Source organism: Acomys russatus, chromosome 20 (assembly GCF_903995435.1).
Source record: "Acomys russatus chromosome 20, mAcoRus1.1, whole genome shotgun sequence".
NCBI classification, from domain to species: Eukaryota; Metazoa; Chordata; class Mammalia; order Rodentia; family Muridae; genus Acomys; species Acomys russatus.
Genome location: NC_067156.1, coordinates 53,512,297 through 53,532,129, shown reverse-complemented (window position 1 = coordinate 53,532,129; position 19,833 = coordinate 53,512,297). Strand labels below are relative to the sequence as shown.

The 19,833-nt window shown below is 46.1% G+C and overlaps 2 protein-coding genes across 3 annotated transcripts in view; both read right to left on the bottom strand.

The window, feature by feature from the left end:
- The window catches only part of Gnal (G protein subunit alpha L), a 124,392-nt gene that overhangs the window by 1,347 nt on the left and 103,212 nt on the right, over nt 1-19,833 (bottom strand). For both annotated transcript variants that reach the window (XM_051163474.1, XM_051163475.1), the window contains exons 6-11: nt 10,610-10,664; nt 9,985-10,058; nt 9,121-9,179; nt 8,654-8,774; nt 6,762-6,892; nt 2,722-2,789 (exon numbers count right to left, since the gene is read on the bottom strand). In XM_051163474.1, the coding sequence (XP_051019431.1) occupies nt 2,722-2,789; nt 6,762-6,892; nt 8,654-8,774; nt 9,121-9,179; nt 9,985-10,058; nt 10,610-10,664 (508 nt within the window). The remainder of the gene's footprint in view (nt 1-2,721; nt 2,790-6,761; nt 6,893-8,653; nt 8,775-9,120; nt 9,180-9,984; nt 10,059-10,609; nt 10,665-19,833) is intronic.
- Chmp1b (charged multivesicular body protein 1B) lies at nt 15,266-16,287 on the bottom strand. Its single transcript, XM_051163476.1, is given in 2 exon segments — nt 15,266-15,632; nt 15,634-16,287. Coding segments are annotated over 2 exon segments (600 nt in total). The 5' UTR covers nt 16,216-16,287; the 3' UTR covers nt 15,266-15,614.

Below are 19,833 nucleotides of genomic sequence, written 5' to 3'. Positions count from 1 at the left end.
CTCCCCAGTGCTGGGATTAAAGGTGTGTGCCACCACACCCGACTTGGTGACAAGATCTTTAAAGAGCCAATTACAGTTAAATAAAGTCATCATCAGCTTGAGCTTGAGTGCCACACAACTGATGTCCCTGTAAGGGGAGGAGGTCGGGACAGACAGGCAGATGTTGATCATGGGGACACAAAGTGGGGATGCCATCCATGAACCAAGAAGAGCAACTCAGGATTAGGTCTTCTGCTGGCACCTGACTCCAAACTTCAGCATCCAGACCTGTAAGGAAGCCTCTAGCCTGTGGGATGCTATTCTATGGAATGCCACCTTGGAAGCTCCCAAACCCTCAGCAGCTACACATGGTCACCGGAAGGATCCCATACATGGCCTCCTGTCCAACATCTTTTGTCTGCAAAGCATCTTGGGACTCATCAGAGAGGGAGCTGTTAGGATCAAAGCAAGAGTCTTGGGGAAATGTACATGTGGTTATGAAACTTCTCAGAGGGGTCAGAGTGGGTGGCAACCTCCCCTGTGAGTACAGTGTTTGTTGCTGGGGATGGAACCCAAGGTAGGCAAAGTATTCTACCGCTGAGCTACAGCCTGACCCATTTCTTCATTTTTAAGCTTAAGGACATAGAAACAAATGCCCTTTGGCCCTAAAGCACCAGGTAGGATACCTGGCCAGTATGTATGGAAAAAGTAAGGGATAGAAACATTTTCTTATGTAATTTATTGACTTGTCCCTGTTTGGGGCAACATCCATTTAGGAAGTGAGTTATTATCAGGTTGAATTTGCATACTTCAAAAAGCCTAAACCTCTCCTTGAACCCAATTCATTCGCTAATTTTCATTTAAAAATGCAAAATGAATTTATCAGTTGAACTGAGCAAGCCAGGTATGGTTGCTATGCTTGGAATCTGAGAACTCAGGAAGCCTGGGAAGTCAACCGTAAGTTTGAGACCAGCCTGGCCTATGTAACCAGTTCCAGGCCAGATAGAGCTACACAGTAAGATCATGTTTCAGAAAACAACAACAACAAAGAAATCTGTGTGGCTGTGGCCCCACTCCTGGGGCTTGAGGAGAGGATGCCCAAGGTAAGAAAACTCTGAAGTGAGTTGGTCAAAATGGCTTGCATAGCCTAAGAAACACAAGGCTGTCACAATTCTGAGGACTAAGACACAGTAATAGGCTGGAGATGCAGCTTAGTTGACACAGTGCTTGCCTGTCATGTAATGAAGATTACCCTCAGCACCCCACAACACTGGACATGGTGGTGTACCCATCATACCAGAACTTGAACACCAGTATAACCTCTTAGCCACTGTGATCAGTCTTAAAGACTTTAAGGCTTTGGGAGCCAGCCTGTCTTAAGTGTGGATTCACTGCTGATTTTGGAGGACAGAGCTGCTTGCAGTGACTGGTGGGACACTGAAGGGTGACTGTCTGGCTCTCCTGCTCCCAGGCGGCCACCTGGTCCTAAATTCCTCCTGCCTGTGGAGGGTGGCTCCTGCCTCCTCCTGTGGGGGATAGGGTGGCGCTTGTGTCACACAGAATCACACTTAGCACCTTCCCCTAAGGAGAGTGCTCACACTGCCTGGGGCCCTCCCTCACAATAGACTTCTTCCTGAATCTACTCCCTTCTCTGCCAGACTCTTCTTCTTCTTCTTCTCTTCAAAAGAAGTTTATGTACTTCAACACAACTGTCCATGACTCCTTGAGGCTTGAATTACCAAAATCATTCCTTCCCTTCCCTTCCCTTTCCTTCCCTTTCCTTCCCTTCCCCTTCCTTTCCTTCCCTTTCCTTCCCTTCCCTTTCCTTCCCTTTTCTTTCCTTTCCTTTCCTTCCCTTTCCTTCCCTTCCCTTTCCTTCCCTTTCCTTTCCTTCCCTTCCCTTTCCTTTTTCCTTTCTCTTTCTTTCTTTTTTTTTTTGACAGGGTTTCTCTGTGTAGCCTTGGCTGTCCTGGACTCACTTTGTAGACCAGGCTGGCCTGGAACTCAGCAGAGATTCACCTGCCTCTGCCTTGTGAGTGCTGAGATTAAGGGCATGTGCCACCATGCCAGGCCAAAGTCATTATTTCATGCCTGATCAGCTTCTGCATATATGGAGGTAGAGGTAAAAGGAATGTAAATTAGAGGCCATCATGGGCTGTACAGTGATTCTGAGGCCAGCCTGACTATATATACTCTGTCTTAACACAACAACAACAACAACAACAACAACAACAACAACAACAACAAGGACTGGGATATAGCTCAGTGGCATATGTCTAACATATATACTGAAAAAGCAAAACAAAACAATAAAACAAACAAAAAAGGATACAGCAAACATGGCAAGCTGAGAAGAAGAGGGGAGCAGAATTTGGGCAAGTTCATTTTTGTGTCATCCTGCTGGTACTTTTTTTGATGGAGGAAACAGGCACCAAGGTTGGAATGTGTGCACTCTTGACTCTGCAGAAGGACTGACTGGCTTCTGCTTGGAAGACGCATGTGAGCAGTGTAGCCCTGCTACCTGCTGGTCCCTTCCGGCTGTGCAGGAAGCTCTATGGAACTGAGTGAGAGGGCTAACCTCTCTGGAGTCCCTGCGCTCACTCCGGCAGGGGAGGCTAATTGCTTCTCTCGCCGCTCAGGATTTAGAGAAACAATGAGAACCCAGAGTGATAAATAATCGAACTGCAGAGAACAAGGTAATTGTTAGGTGGCAGACGACAGAAGGGCAACAAAAGTGCTTACCAAAAACAGATCTCGGATGAAGAACTTGGCTCTCGTGACTTTGGGATCTTCTCCCGCATCTGGTGTTGCTGTCAAAAATTAAAAAACAACATTTTAAGCAAAGGTACACAAAGCACAGCAACACCAAAGGAATCAACTCCATTGGCATGTGTATGCTCATGGCATTAACATACATGTACATACAGGACAAAAACTAAATGTAATGTTCCTTTTCTTCTCCCAGAGCATTTTAACTCTCACAGAGAGAGCTCTGAGAAAAAGTGGTGCGGTCTGAATGCTGTGTGAATTATCCTCATGTCTTCCTCATCAAAGTGTCAAGGGAGGGAGTGTGATTCCATCACAAGGGGCTCAGCTGTGAGGAGTGGGATACAGCACTCATAACAGAGACCCAAAAGAGCTGGTTGGTGTCTTCCACCGGCTGAGGACGCAGAACTCAATGAAGAGACAGTGGGCCTCACCACACTCCGAATCTGCTAGTCCCTAGCTACTGGATTTCTCAGCCTCCAGAACACTTTTGTTGTTTATAAATCACCCTGCCTAAGGAATTTTGTTCTAGCAACCCAAGCAGACAGGTGAGGGCAAGTAATGCCTGCTCAAGAAAGCATTTAACTGAATTCTGAGAAGCCGAGTTTCCCTCTCTTCCACTTCTTCTTTCAGGCTGTTCTAGAAAGGAAGGCTGAGCTGTCTGGAAGCACTCTGCTTTTTTTTTTTTAATTTTTAAAAATTAAAAAAAAAAAAAAAAAAAAAAACCAACCAAAAAACCAACAACCAATCTTGCTGTTAGGAAGACTCTCTTCTAGCCACTGCACGGACTCACACTGGGGACCTTGGGACGTCCACTACAGGAGATCCTCTGGCTACAGACCCAAGCATGCCCTGGAACCTCTGGGTCTGGTGATGTCTCCACCTTTAGAGATGCTCTGGCTATTCATCTGATGGGAACCGGGCCCTGGTTTTACGGAGGGATGACTTAGAGAACCTAAACTGTACACATTTCAAATCAGTATGATCAAAATAATGAGTGACCAAAATAACCATGTATCCAACGCCCTCAGAAGTGCCCGCTTCCCTCTGCAGCTCTTATTTCCCATTCCCAACCAAGCAAGTATGACTCTGGCACCACGGACTCCGCATTTCCACCACTTTACACAGCCTGAAGTCCCCGTGGCCCAGATTCTTCCATTCTGTGTGATCACTGTGCCTTTCAGGACTCACATTTTCTTGCTTTTCTTGCCAAGTCAGAGTTGAGGATCACCAAGCTGGATGATGAACCAGACTACCGGCACTCACTACCCATGCCAGGGAGGGATGGGTGCCCTGGAAGTCACAGACAGACTGGGCACCTGGTACCAAGTGAGCATCAGTCATTGGGCCTGGCACTGCAGCTGGAACCAAGGTCCCTTTGGCTTTCACAATAGATCCCTTTGGGGTTTCTTTGCTGGAAAGTTCCAGCTCCTCATGCAGAACAGGGTGTCACTAGGGCTGGTGCCCTCTGACGGGGTCACAAGCAGAGGGAATTTGTGCTTTAGAAAGGTGGCTGTGAGCCAGGTGTGGTGGCACATGCCTGTAATTCCAGCATTCAGGGAGGCAGAGGCAGGAGATCTCTGTGAGTTTGAGGCCAGCCTGGTCTACAAAGTGAGTTAAGGATAGCCAAGGCCACCCAGAGAAACCTTGTCTTGAAAAACTAATTAAAAGAAATCTCTCAATCTTTCTCTGTGTCTCTCCTCTCTGTCTCTGTTTCTGTCTCTGTCTCTCTCTCTGTGTGCACATGTGCCATATATCCAAGGATGCTCTGGGAAGGCAAGTAAGCACACATGGAGGCTAAGCCAGAAGCTGTCACTGAAAAGAGGGGAGTGAAGTGAGGACCACACCTGGAGATAAGATGTTTGGAGGAGGCTCCACAGAACTCAGCTGTTGGCTGCACTAAGTGCACTGAGAGACAGGTGGTATCTGGGGCAAGGCAATCTCCTGTCAAGGGGGTGGGGGTGGGGATGGAGAAGCCAACTATAGCAGCTGAAGCCAAGCTTGGCCAGCTTTCCCAAGAGCTCTGGCTCAGCCTGGGAGAGCACCTGGCCAGAATGTGAGGTGAGAGCTGAGTGTGCAGGCTTCAAAAGGGCCTGTGGGTAGGTGTAGCTCATTTCTTTAATCCCTGGGGAGGCAGGGTGTGTGTGTGTGTGTGTGTGTGTGTGTGTGTGTGTGTGTGTGTGTGTGTGTGTGTGTGTGTGTGTGTGTGTGTGTGTGTGTGTGTGTGTGTGTGTGTGTGTGTGTGTGTGTGTGTGTGTGTGTGTGTGTGTCTGTGTGTGTCTGTCTGTGTGTGTGTGTGTGTGTGTGTGTGTGTGTGTGTGTGTGTGTGTGTGTTTTCAAGGCTAGACTGGTCTATATAGTGAATTCCAGGCCAGCCAGAGTTACTTGGTAAGTCACTGTCTCAAAAAAACAAAACAACAAACCTCCAAACTAACCAACAAACCACACAAAACAGAAACAAAGTGGCTGCAGTCAGGGCTGGTGTTAACAGCAGATGCTTTGGCCGGTTCAGGCTGCTTGTAGTTTGCTACAAAGGAAAGGCTGTGGGACAGAACAGGGACTGTGCCCCAGGTCCTTTCCCAGATTCTCACAAGGAACTGCTCCCCCAATCAGGTCCCATGTCACTCAGGATTTTCCTAGGAGTGTACGAAAGCCGGGGCTCCTGGGATGACAGGCAGGGGAGACAAAAGGGAACCTAAGGGACAAGGAACCTTCATGCTAGCCTGAGCTTTCTCCTCCCTCACTGGTGGTAAGGACATGCGGCCCTAACTCCAACTCCGGTTTATAGAGACACCCCTCCATCTGGCTTTGCCTGGCTCAAGGGCTCACATTTTTAGCATTGGTCTTACTTTCCCTCTAGCAAATCACTCCCAGAAATTCTGAGAGGCTCAACGCACACTGAAAACAAAAGCACAAGACGAACAGGGGCGGCAAGCTCCTTTCTTTTACATTCTTTGTCTTAGCACTGGAACCTCCATCTCAGGAGGGTGGTGTAGCTGGTCACCCAGTGGGGACCAGCCGTGCTGCCACCAAGGTCAACGGAAGGCACAGGAGTGGTTAACAGCACCGATCTGGACACCAGGTGATGGAGGCCTGGTTTACCTTCACAATTCTATCTATGTGGCCTGGAGCAGGATGTATCACCTCTCTTGTTCTCCGGGAGTGGTTCCCAACCCTCCTAATGCTGTGACCCTTTAATACCATTTCATCACGTGTGGTGACCTCCAATTATAAAATTATCTCATTGCTACTGTAATTTTGGTACTATTATGAATCCTAATGTAAATATGTGAGATACAGGGTATCTGATATGCCACACCCCCAAAGGGGTCACGACCCACAGGTTGAGAATCACTGTTCTGCGGGAAAATGAACAGAAGTTACCACCTAGGGTTACTGGGTAGACTTTGAACGATATGCCTGGTCTCAAAAGATTCAGCTGGTAGCATGAGAGAGCTTACTCAGTATGACATCGTCACAGGCACAGCTTATGTGGTACAGCATTGCTGGAAAGCCAAACTCTGAACCATTTACAAGTAAAATCCCAAGTAGGGCATTTGAATACCAACTAAGCACTCCTATTCTGAACACACAAAACCTTGAATATTTCACATCTAGTAACTTTTCATGTACTGATGTAATACCACAAATAGAAACTTGCACACCTGGCTTCACGTCACAGGCCAGTCAAAACTCTCAGGCTATGTATATGAGGTAGATACAAACACATTTCAACATCCACTGAAATTTGGGTTCAATGCAGTAAGCATTGTGGGTAAGTAAACGTTGCAAAAATTTTTAAACATTTTAAACTCTCTGATACTTCTGGTCCGAAGCATTTTGGATAGGGTTACTCACTCTGTACTCTAGTATTTCTGAGGGGAGAGCAGAAAGGTGGTTTGATCTGAGGCCATTTCTTAGATTCATCAGACATCTCTGATTTACGGCTATAGGACTATGAGAAAAGAACAGCTAGATCCTTCAATTGTACGTGAGACGGTGTTCTGAAAACTTACCATCTTCCGGGACAGTGTAGTTGGCATACTCTGGGAAATAGTCTTCAATTTTTGACTTCCCTGCCAAGACCTTTTCTGCCAGCATATCTTGTTTGTTCAAGAACAAGATGATAGAAATGGTCCGTAACCACCTGGAAAGAACAAAAATCCACGCCAGTGTCACAAAACCAGCACGTGGAAGCACCACACACACCGATGTTGCCTGATTAACAGGGAAGTTCAGATGATGTGGTTTAGTGGCAGGTGCTTGCCCAGTTTGAGGCACAGAGTTCACCCCCACTCCCTAGCTCTGCAAGACAGGGAAACAAAAAAGGTGGTCGGGGAGAGGGACATCACTGTCATCTTCCAGAAACTGACTCATGATCATTTCATATACTAATTATTTGCACTTTGCACCAGCAAGGAAAAAGCATCACAATATAGCAGCAGTTCATTCCTTCTCCATGAACCTCTGTGGGGACATACATTTATTTATTGATAACAAAGTGAAGATCTAGGCACATAATGAATACATTTGGACTCTTGTGATGTAATTTTGGGGTTTAATGGGCCAGAAAACTCTAATGGGAGAAGTTAACATGTTACTAAAGTACCAAATGACTCATTAGCCAATCGCAATGAGTTTAATTAGCTGCCAGCGTGGATCTTTCTTTGTCTCATCTCCTCTTAGCACATGGGAAAAGCTATGTGAGAAGCTAAAGGGATGAGGCCCAGGAACAGAGGTGGTGAGGTAAGGAAAGCTGAAAGAGAGCCAAAGGGAACTTAGTTGCCAAATAAACAAAGCCCTTTGACATCCACAAGGTCCAAGGGATTGGTCCATAGGAACCTGACCACAAATGTAAATGCAACCCATTTCACCCTCAGATGCATTAGTTTTGTTTTCTCTTTCACTTATGTAATTTTTGTAGATACTACACACAAATGATGTGGTTTAGTGGCAGGTGCTTGCCCAGTTTGAGGCACAGAGTTCACCCCCACTCCCTATAACTTAAGTTATAGAAAAATGTGCATGTGTTCAAATGCATTATATCAAATGATAATTACTATTAGAAATTTTATAATTTTATGCCTAGATATTTTATTCTCATGCATGCTTTTTTTTTTTTTTTTTTTATTTTGAGACAGGGTTTCTCTATGTAACAGCCCTGGCTGTTCTGGACTTACTCTATAGAACAGGCTGGCCTCCAACTCACAGAGATCCACCTGTCTCTGCCTCCTGAGTGCTGAAATTAAAGGCGTGTGCCACCACACCCAGTTTATTCTCATGCATACTTATAAATTAAGACAAGATTATAACTTTTTTAGGACTGGGAATCAGACCCAGAGCTTCGTGCACAGGCAAAGCTCTAGCAATGACTGAGCTGCATCCTCTGTGCCTGATGCCCCCCTTTCTTTGAGAGGGTCTTACAGCAAGGCAGTCCTACCCTGCATCCTGAGTGCTGGGCTTAGAACTTTCATTCTTTTCTCCCTATCGCAACAATGTGGATGTTTTGCTGTATATCCATGGACCACCATTCCAGAGCATGCGTCTGCATCCCTGGTGCTTCCTGACTCTGTTTCTTTCCCATTAACTATGATTCCATAGGGAGGATGGTAGCAGAACACTTGACAGAGAGATATTTATTCAACAATACAAGCCTTAATGTTAGAGGTATGTGCTAACATACTTTTTTGCATGTGTTTGTTTGTTTTGTTTTTCAAGACAGGGTTTCTCTGTGTATCTCTGGCTGTCCTGGACTCGCTTTTTAGACCAGGCTGGCCTCGAACCCACAGAGATCAGCTTGCCTCTGCCTCCCTGAGTGCTGGGATTATAGGCGTACGTCCCCACACGCCTGGCTATATTTTTAATAAAAGGCCTGTGATGCAGTGTTGGGTTTGAATTAATTTATCACCTGTTATTCCAGATGCTTTCGAACAGGTCCAGTGACTCCCTCAGTCTGTTGGTGTTGTTGTCTTCCCGGATGACCATGTTGTAGCTACTGCAGGCTGCCACGTAGATGATGGCGGTGACATCTAAGTTGGGGCAAAGAGGGGAGGGGAAGCACTTTAGATGGACAATGTCAGTCGTCCTGGGGTTATAACTGCTCAGGTCCTAGGCACTGTCATTTGGGCGTTGTATCTAGAACGACTTGAATATAGGCTGCATGCGTAGCTGGGCGTTGCTGCACCTGAGTCTACCCAAAAAGGTAACAGGGAATGTGATATGCTGAAATTCTCTATGGGATTCATGTTTAAGAAAAGAGCATGGTTATTTATAAGGCTTGTACTTTACACAAGGATTAGAGTTTGTCTGATTAAGACACAGCTGGACCCCGTGGTGGGAGCCAGCATCAAGCCCTCTGTGGAGCATGCAAATCACCGTTAAAGCACTGGATCCATTTTCTTCTCTCATCCCTCTGGCCACCGACATCAAACATGCTACGGAAGAGAAACAGAGAGACTCCAGTTATGGGGGGTGGGAGGTGGGGCGGGAAACTGGGGCAAAGGGCACAAGCGTTCACCATTCTCCTTTGTTGTCAGAATGGTTAGCTGCTCATGATGCACATCATGTGTCTCAGCCCTTGATCTTGAGCTACAAGTCATGCAGTCTCTCCCGGCTTCAGTTCCTCCTCCTTCGTCCTACGTTGTGGTTGTAGGAGTCAAGAGTATGGCACAAAAACAGCGGGCATGGTGTCCAGGAACATACAGTAGGTGCCTAATAAATGTGGTGCCTTCTAGTTTATACCACGTCTTGTACCAGGTGCATGCTACGTCTGTGCTGGGGCGGATACTTCTGATATCTGGTCTCAGCTTCGGAAGGCGGTCTTCCCCGGCGGAAGTGGGAGGGGCTTCCTTCTGACCCGGCTCCACCCACAGCCCCCTCATCACCAGGTGCTTCTGAAAGGTCTCCATCACCCTCATTCTGGCAGATGACACTGCCATCCCTGAGGCTCTCCAGTTGTTGGGCTCAAGTCCCCACGCACAGTTTCCTTGCTGTTCCTGCAGCTCGTCAGGTGGGCCCCTCTTCTCATGCCTTCCTGCACAGTGCACCCCTTTCCTGGAGCAATATCTCCCTGTGGATGAGCTTCTTAGTGCCCTTGCTGGAGTCTAGCCTTTCCTGTATCCCAGTCCCAACCCCTTCGGCCCCAAGGCCTTGTTGCTCCCGTTCTTCCCAGACGCTGGCACTAGGATGGGCTTCCTATCCCTCCCCCTGCCATGGACCACACTCTTAGCAAGTACTCACTGAAAGTTCACTTTGTCCACTTGGAATCGCGTCTCAAAAATTCCCGATGTCAGCACTCTGCATCTGAGGAGGTCCTGGGGCAAGAAGAGAGAAATAAAGTGTGCCCTGGCATAAGTGTGGAAGGTGAGAAACAACAACGTCGATTGTTAAAAAAAAAAAAAAAAAAAAAAAGGAGTAATTAAAACATAGATGAATGCTCTGTTTTAGAACCCCTTCAAAGTTAATCAGTTTGGCCCTTCACACAGTAACTATGCTTGCATGCTTCTTGGGATGTTTTAGAAATGAATCATGCCCACATCTTGTTATATGACAGCCAAACCACAGTGACAGTGCTCAGGGACAAAGTCTGTGCTGCTCAGCTATACCTGGCAGTCTACTGGGAAGGATCGATAGGAATTAACTCTCATTCATAAGTCAGGGATCCCAGGGCTGCAAGCTACTGCACTTTAGTAGCTTTCTTGTCACTTACTTGCATAGTTGTGCTCTGTTAGGGCCAACACGAGGGAGGCATAGCAAGGTGCAAGCAGCAGTGGTTATGAGTACGTTTTTCCTAAGTCTTCTAAATTAACCTGGAATGTTCTTGGCAGCCTATCTAGAAGCTTCTGATGGCTCTACTCTCACGTACCTGGTCTGTGGGTGTGTAGTCAACCAGACTGACACTGTCAATCCTTTCCAGGAAGCTGCAAGGAAAACCAGTACAAGGTCAGTCCTGTTCTCTGGTCACTGTATCCCAGGGCCTGGCCTACAATTAATGGGACATTTGCAAAGTCACAGTGAAGACAGGCCTAGGTGCTGATATATATCTGTCCCGAGGGGAGGCCAAGGCCTGCATTCTGTTTGATGTTGTCACCCTGTCCTTTGACCTCTGCTTCCCTTCCTCGTTCCCTCTTCCCCAGTCAGGAAAGGTTGTTAGTGGTGGCTCGTCTGAAACTGAGGCAGGGGAATGCAAACTGTTTCCAAAGCCAAGCTGGTAGGAAAAGGAGTTGTAACGCTACTACAAAACAGAAACCAACAAAAATAATGTGAGTGTGAAAGTCTGAGTGTGTCTGAGGTTGACGGTATGATGTTTGCATGTGCTTGTGAGAATAAGCATGTGAATGAGAGGATGTCAGTGTGAACAGTGGTGTGAGCGTGTGGAAGGATGAGCCTGAGTGTGTGCAGCTGAGAAAGAGCATCTGCATATTTTGTCAGCACATTCTTCGCAGTCACTCTCATGTAAGTCAGTTCAGGGGCAGGGTGACCAGACCTGTGTAGGGTGTGGCAGGTGAATCAACAGGCTGCCGTATTTCAAGCCTTTCCTGTTCCTGGTAGCAGGCCACTTCTTCCTCCTGCTGTTGGAGGCAAGAGCCTGTTTCATGGGGCACCTAGTGTTCCAGGTCCTGGGAGGGACCCAGAGCACATGTCTTTGTCTCAGGGACTGTGAGGTCCCCAACACTTAGTGCAGTGCCCAGTCTTCAGGAAACAGCCATGGAAGGGACACACATCTACTCCTCCTTCAACTGAGTGAGACAATGAGGAAGGACCCTGACAAGAAGGGCTGGACGGAGCTAACGATGAGATACAAAGCTGGTGGTTAGAGTCAGAGTTAGCTTAGGAAGCAACCAATTTAAAACACAGTGCAACCCAGGGTGGAGGCAGGTGGGTGAACATAATATTCTTGGATAATTATTACAAGTAGAAAGGGTGAAAAATGGTTGACAAAGAGTACATATGAGGTTCTTGAGGGATGTAATTAAACACTGCTTCCAGAGGAAGTGGTGGGAGGGACCTGGTGGGAGGGACCTGGTGGGAACCTTCCTGAAGCCTGTTAAGGTTGTGAGACTGAGATGCCAACGGAAGAAGCAAAGGTGACAGAGACGCCTCAGGCTCCCCCCACTCTGCTCTGCAAGGCGGTTTCCAAAGTCTGTCCAGCCCTGACCCTTGGCCTAGTTCCAAGCAAACTGCAGAAGTACTTGGACACTTAGTGAGATTCTGTCTCAAAATCAGAAAGTAGGGAGTGGGGAAAGCTGGGGATACAGCTCAGTGAAAATGTTGTATGACACTGGGTTAAAACCCCAGTACATAAAACAATGTCTCCCAGCCCTACCTTTTCATTTTAATTATAGTTTTACATAATTTTTGTGAAAAAAAAAAAGAGCAAGCTGCAATTGTTGAGCAAAGTAAGAAATTTTCCTCTAAATCCTGATACCTACCTATAAGATATAAAAGTGCTGATGAATAAAAATATTCACATGGTGAGAAAGTACCAGGGTTCTGGGTGTGCTCCCTCTCCTGGCCTTCCCTGTCTGCCTGTGGTCATCAGGGGATTCTGAGTACTGCCACAAGCACCGAACAAGGCTTGAATCTCTGAGATACTGCCAGGAGCTGACTGTACGACCAGATTCTGTCTGGTTCTGCTCCCTATGGGCCTGACAATGTAATTGTAGAAAAATGAACTTGGGGGAAATGGGCAGACAGTTTACCAGACCAGGTACTGGAAGAAAGGAAGAAAAGAAAAAAAAAAAAAAAAAAAAAAAAAAAAAAAAAAAAAAGAAGTAGGTGTTTTCACTAGTTTGCTGGATGTCTCCTGCTTTGTTGGTTTTGCTGGCAGTTTTGAGCTATGTTTTGACAGCAAACGCCCCCAGAAGGATGCTGTATTGTGGGAAGAAGCCATGCCAAATTCTGCCACGTCAGAAATCCTGTGCTTAGGCTGTATGCTGTGACCTTCGAGTTGCTGACCTTTACTTCACGAGGTCTTGTGTTCTAGGCTATCCTTGGACTATTTACCTTTGAAAGAAGTAGAGAAGTCTCAACTTGGAACCACTTAGAGGATCAAGGAAATTCTTACAGGGAACTACTCAGAGAACTAGGAAGTTCCACAGGGAGCGATTTAGGCTATTGTATTCTTGCCTAGGGTGAGTGAGATTAGAACAGATCCTATTGACCTTGCTCTCTATATATTCTTACTAGTAGGACATTAAAGTGGGTCTTGATCAGAAATTTCCTGACTTGATTTATTATTTCTCACGTCTCTGTATCCTACTTTCAATCCCCACTCCCTCTTTCAGGTGAACCCTGATTCGATTTTTCCTGCGGGCTGGGACCCGACACTGTATGTATTGCCGGGAAATCTTTCACTATTGATTACACACAGGCTGGGTTAATAAGTCAATCAGAGGAGATGGGTACTGACATGTGTCTCCCCTACCTCACCCCCAAATCAAAAGCAGCAGGAAGAAGAGTTTGGTTAGAATGTTTTCTGATCACACAAAGCTGGGGCCCTGCACTAAAATACATTAACATGGGAAAGCTGCCTTTGCACATCAGTCCATTTGTATTGTTTTCTCCTTAATTTTAAAACCCAGCTTTGTGTGTGTGTGTGTGTGTGTGTGTGTATTTCCATGAAGAAACACTCAGAGTAAGAATATCAAGGCTCCCAAGAATCTAGAAGAAAATGCTGTGCTACCCGGTTGATAATTTAGGATTGAAAGCGCATGCTCTGATCCAAACCTACTTCTGAGTTCTCCATTCTCAAATACCTTAATAGCTTCTGCCCCCCTCCCCCACAATTCTTTTTCCTTTTTTTGGTTGTCATTGTTGCTGGGAATCTAGCCCAGGGTCTCATGGATGTTAAGCATTCATTCTAGGCTGAGATTCATAAACACACATGTAATAATATGCCATTTAAAAATATACTTATCCTGTTTTAATGATTTAAAATTCAAAACTGCATCCATTCCAAAATCGAGGAAATAATTCATGGGCCTAAGTTCTTTTGAAAATAATGTTTATGATTCATAAAAATATACATTCATATGGTAAGTATGAAATGAACATAGTTTGAGTTTAAGTATATGTAGTATTCTTCAATCTCACAGAAAATATTTTGATGGGAATACTTGCAGTACAAAATGATCTTCAATTTAACAAGGAGCCAATATTACTTTTTTGTTTGTTTTTGAACAGCCGTGGCTGTCCTTGACTCACTTTGTGGACCAGGCTGGCCTCTACCTCCTGAGTGCTGGGATCAAAGGCATGCGCCACCATGCCTGGCTATTAATCTATTTTTTAAAGTTGCAATTAACCAAAGTTTTCCAGTATAAAGGATTAAGACACAGGCTGTATTCACACACACACACACACACACACACACACACACACACAGCACGTACACACTCTCATAAACAGACATACACCTTGAGTGCCACTACTCATCTGTGTATGCTTGCCCTTTTTTCATTAAACACTCATTCACATGAAAACGCACACTATAATAATGAATTTTTCAAAGAGTTTTTCAGAGGCTCTGTCTTGTCTGAAACATTGGATCTGTTAATGGGGAAAAAAAAGAAACCCGTAGGAAACTGAGGAATAAAACAAACTTTATAAGTATTTAACTTAGGTTAATAGATGTGCCAAGCAAACACAAGTTGCTTGTGTGTTGAGGACAGAAGAAAGTGGGAGTTGCTTACTTTACACTGAAGGCTATAAAGTAAGGCAGCTGGTGGTGGTGGCTTCCAGCCTCTATCTATTTCCTTCTAATCTCAACTCATTCCTTTGTCCTAGACTTCTAGCTGGCTACAAGTACATTTAAGTTTTGTACATCTATAGCATTAACTTAGGCTTTTTGCGATTTAAAAAGTTGTTGCTTTAGCCGGGCGTGGTGGCGCACACCTTTAATCCCAGCACTCGGGAGGCAGAGGCAGGCGGATCGCTGTGAGTTCGAGGCCAGCCTGGTCTACAAAGTGAGTCCAGGATGGCCAAGGCTACACAGAGAAACCCTGTCTCGAAAAACCAAAAAAAAAGTTGTTGCTTTAAGACAAAATAATATATACAAATAGTTATAACTTAAATATGTTGTCCTAATTTTATTTATATTTTTGGTTATTAAATAAAAACAAAATCTATAATTACACAGTCCCAGGGCTAACCTGGACAAATCAACAGTTCTTTGGCAATGTTAGGCATGTAATTATTTTGATCCAAAGTCTATAAAGGGTTGACTTTCATTAGAAAACAGCTAGGAATTATTAAACGGTAAGCCTCCTAAATAAAATATATATAAACAAATTTAAATTTTCTTGATAATAAATGATGTGCCATTTCCCCCATTATTACATGAGCTAATGTAAAAAGAGTAGTTTGCAAAAATTTTCTAAGGTAACTTTAGTATAAGTTATGAGAATAAATTAATAGTCAATTGCAGTCTTTGATGGCAAAAACAAAGAAAACCAAATGATATACAAAAAGTATTTTCCACTAGTAAGTTGAACAAAGTGTTTACATATTTATTACTAAACCATCCATCCCTCCTCCTCTAATTTTTATGCACCACTTGTCAGTCTATGTACCATCAGTCATACCGAAAACGGAATACATGAGGACTAGAGTTTTGTCGATTTTTCCTAGGCTTATATAGAGCAAAATAACCAGTTCTGTTAAAAGGCAGCTATAAAAATACACATCATCATAAGCCATAAAGAGCTTTAAAATCCAGTTAGAAGTGGAGAAAAACTGGAATTTAACGTATCTGGAGAGGGCTGTAAACGCAAAGGTTCTTGGAAGAGAGTTCGGCATTCTGGCACAGTTCTAGGATACCTCTCTAAAACACAGAGAGCACGTCAAAAGGAAACCTCGGACGGTTTCGGCCGTCAGACTTGATCGCGAAGGGCGGGCCAGTCTCTGCGACAGTTCATCCTGCTCAGCCGAAGCCACGCTCGCTCCCACGGAACCGGTCTGGCCCTGCGGCAACTCCATGTTGAGGTCGAGGCCCGCCTCGTCTGCCATTTCCTGGAGCAGCAGATCCACTTGGTTCTGGGGAGTGGTCAGCGTAGTCGTGCTGCTCATCGTGTCCTCCATTTGCTGCGTCTGGACGTCCAAGGTCTCAAACTGGTGCTCGAATTTGTCCATCAAAGCAGAGATCTTCTCCAGATTCATGGTCCTCAACGTCGCATCCATCGACTTAACCACACCGGCCATGGACTTGGTCACTTTGCCCATCGTCACTGCAGTCTGGACTCTGGCAGCCACCGCATCCACCCGTGCACTCATTCTTAAGAAATTCACCGCTTGATTCTTCTGGCGGATGGCATTTTCGGCGTGTATCCTCGCAACTTCCATGTTGCCCTTCTGAATGGCCTTTTTAATTTTGGCCTTTTCGGCCTTTTCCTCCTTGTCGCATTTTTTGGCACTCCTGTTCAGTTCTTTGGCCGCGAACTTCAGGTTGAATAGGTGTTTCTCCATGTTGGACATGGTCGGGCGGCTTCTGTGGGGTGGGCCGGGCCAAAGCAGCAGGAAGACCGGCGCAAGGAGGTCCGCACCCGGCCAACAATCCTTTGTTTTGGTCCCACTTCCTGTATCTACGGCGAGCGGCGTAGACAGTGACGTCAAATTCAGCGCCGGGGCGGGGCCCGCTGGAGACGGAAGTAAGGGAGGGCGGTGCCAGAGGGAGGTGCCGGAGTGACGGACAATGCTTGGCCCCTCCCGCCTAAGCGCCTGCGCAGTCGCTGCGGGAGTTAACCTGGCCCCAAACTAGGAGCAAATTCACAAAACCAGTGCCCGCAGGCACTTTTGTTTGGGAGTGTAAGCTATGGAAGAAGACGGGATATGTCCAGACCTGTACGTAAAAAATATCGAGGCTCCAAACTTGGCTAGCTAGGGAGGAGTGTTTGGGCGCTGCGCTGAAATGCAAAATAGCAAGCCCCCTCCCCGCCCCTGCCAGACTAAAGCTTTCTTTATGCACAAGGGCAACCTCTGCTTTCTTAGGGAACCAGAATCTATTCCTGGAAGACAAAAGCTGCCCAGGGCCTGCGTCTGGGTCTTTGCTTACAATCTGTGCAGGAGCTGTGATGCCTCTTTTCTGACCTAACCGCACGCACTGGCTGGTAGCTCAGTTTACAGGGGATCTGGCTGACAGTTGCCATCACTAACCCTTATGTTTCTGAGCAACAAAAAGACCCATCTTTTGCTGGTACGATTTTATCTTTCTAGTGTTTTATAAATATCCAAGGAGCTTTGCTCACACTGAATTCTGACAGGTTATCTGCCATTTTACATTATGCAGGAGCTAAGGGTGAGGTACAGAGACCCACACACTGGCATACACCAAGCCTGTCACTGCCTGGTAGGCACTTTAAAAATAAATGTAGGCTTTCCATGGCAGCAATGTGTGCTGTAACTTTCCTTTACAAACGTTCCTCCCACACAGCAGTAACAAGATGGCCCTCTGCCCTCAGGAGTTAGCAGAAGATACTGAGTATGTGAGCAAATTCTGTTTAGAGATTATTTTAATCCAGGGTCCTGCATCACTCATGTGATAGCTGGCTAATCAGCTAAAATGTGCCTTTCCTCAGAATACGGCTCTTACTAACATCACTGGTCTCTGCCCCAGGGCACACAGGCTACCTTCCCTTATAGGGCAGGGTTCGTTCTTGTTCCAGGCAAATCAGATTGAAGAATTGAAATTCAAGATTTGTGCCACCTGACCAAAGCAGAGGTGGGGGACGAGGGACTGCTTCCTCGAATGCCTCCCCCTAGTGAGGTCCCCTTACTGTGTGGGGCAGCTGAATTCTGTAAGGCTGCCAAAGCACGGGACACACGCCTGGTTCGCATCTGTTGTGACATTAAGTATGAGACAGCAGGGGGCGCTATTCTGCTGTCCCACTGTGCCGTGTGGGAGCAGGAAGTGTGGCTGAGGGGCAAGCTTAGCACTCACCTCCCATGCCCACGGAAGCTTTTCTAGACATGTCGTATGTCAATGTGTCAAAGGTGAGGGAAGAGGGTGTTTGAGCTCTCCTGCTCACCCTCAGCCTACTCTCCTCTCGCTTTAGATCTCTGGCCTGTCTTGGAGTTTACAAACAAGTTCCTTGTCAGCAGTCCCTACCTCCCTTTCCCTGCTCTCAGTCTTTCGTCCCTTCCTCTTTGTTTCCTTGTGGTCGTGGGGATGGGACCTAGGGCTCCATGCATACTAGACAGACTGTTTATACTGAGCCGCATCCTAGCCCTATAGCTTTCTTCATAACAAACTCTAATTAGGCGGGATGGTTTGGAATACAATCATGGCAAATGCTGGCAGATGGAGCTAATGACTACCGCTACCCATTACATGCTTAACTGATAGGCATTGTTCAGCACTTTCCCATAAATAAACTCATTTTATCCTCACACGGCAGTAGGTAGATACCTTTAACAGATCCAGTTTTCAGGCCAGGAAACCTCAGCATAGGGAACTAAGTAACTTGGCAGAGACCATTCCTCTGCTTAAGGGTTGACATCCGATTCCATGGACACCCTCAGAAGCAGAAAGAAATCAATCCAATGTAGAGAACATAACAACAAAGAAACAAAGAACAAAGAAACCTCAGGGATGCGGGATGTAGGTTAATTGTAACAGTGCTTGCCTATCATTCATAAAGCCCTAGGTTCGATCCCCACTGGGTGTGGTGGTGTCCACCTGTAATGCCAGCATCTGGGAAGGCCAAGATGGGAAAATACAAAGTCCCAAGTTAGCCTAGGCTACTTGGCTTCAAAAACCCAAACACAACAGTAACACAACAAATGATCACTACTTATTCTAGAAAGGTAAATTGACCGAGTGTTGTCCCCTTGAGAAGACTGAGGAGTGGTACCAATGGCAAGGTTGATTTTAAAGTGTGGGACAGGCACTAAAAGGGGCTACACACTAAACCACAGCAGGACCACTTCCCAGTGTGGGTGAAGTCTAGGACCCCTATATCCAGAGATCGCAGGTAGGCACAGAGACTAGCGGAGGCTCTCCTCTCCCTGAGTAATGAAAGCAGTATCCCAGGTCCTGCTTCTTCTTTTCCATGGATGCCCCAAAACCCAACATAATATACAGCTAATAAGTCCTAGGCACAATCTTCAGCAGCAAGCTTTTATTCTGTTCTGAGATTCTCACACAGCTGGCTCCCGGGCACTGGATAATTAGTGAGGTAAGGCCACTTGGCAAATCTTTAGAGAGACTGACCTCTGTCTTCACGCCTACTTACACACATCTCTGTCCAACTAGAGGTTTGGGTTAGAGTTTCAGGAGTTATCGCTGAGGATGCTCTGATTTACATCTGCACATTCATTCTTTATGAGGTGGTGGTCTTCTGGCTCTGTTCTTCTGGCATGTGTTCTTCCTACACATCTAGCTGTGTGTGTGCGTGTGCGTGTGTGTGTGTGTGTGTGTGTGTGTGTGTGTGTGTGTGTGTGTATGTGTGTGGTGGGGGAGCGGTTTAAAATATAATGTGTGCCTTCTTATGCTGATTGGTAGAGCTGTGCTGGAATCTTCTAGTCCATGCCTGTATGCCACAAAGTATTTAATGAGCTCCAGGCTAGATGAGCACTATAGGGGACAAAGATAGTTGGCAAACCCAAGCAAATGATAACTTCCTGTGTGCATGGCAAGCATTCTTAAGAACCTGGTGAGGGAGGGAGAAGTGTGGCCACTTCTCTCTGGGAACCACCAGGAAGAGCTCAGGGAAGAAATAAATAAATCCCAGGTTCCAGTTAGTAATGGGGGTGGAGCTCGCTGTAGTGTTGCCTAGCTCGAGCCAAGCCCGGGGGAGGGGGTCGTGGGTGGTGGGGTGGTGGTGGGGGTGTGGTTGTGGGGGTGGTGGAGCAAGATCCTCCTCTCCTCACTCCAGCCTACACCAATGTGTGGAAAGCAGCATTCACCAGTAAGTCACCATACATGGAGAAAGTAGGTTTGCAGAAGTGATTGGAGTGTGTGTGTGTGTTAAAAAAAAGAACTGAAAAACAATAATTGAATTTTCTTTTCACTAACCCAAACTGAAAAATTTTCAATGCATTTACCTGAACCAAAATACGGGAACGGTGATAGCAATGCCTCATTGGCTCTGGCTG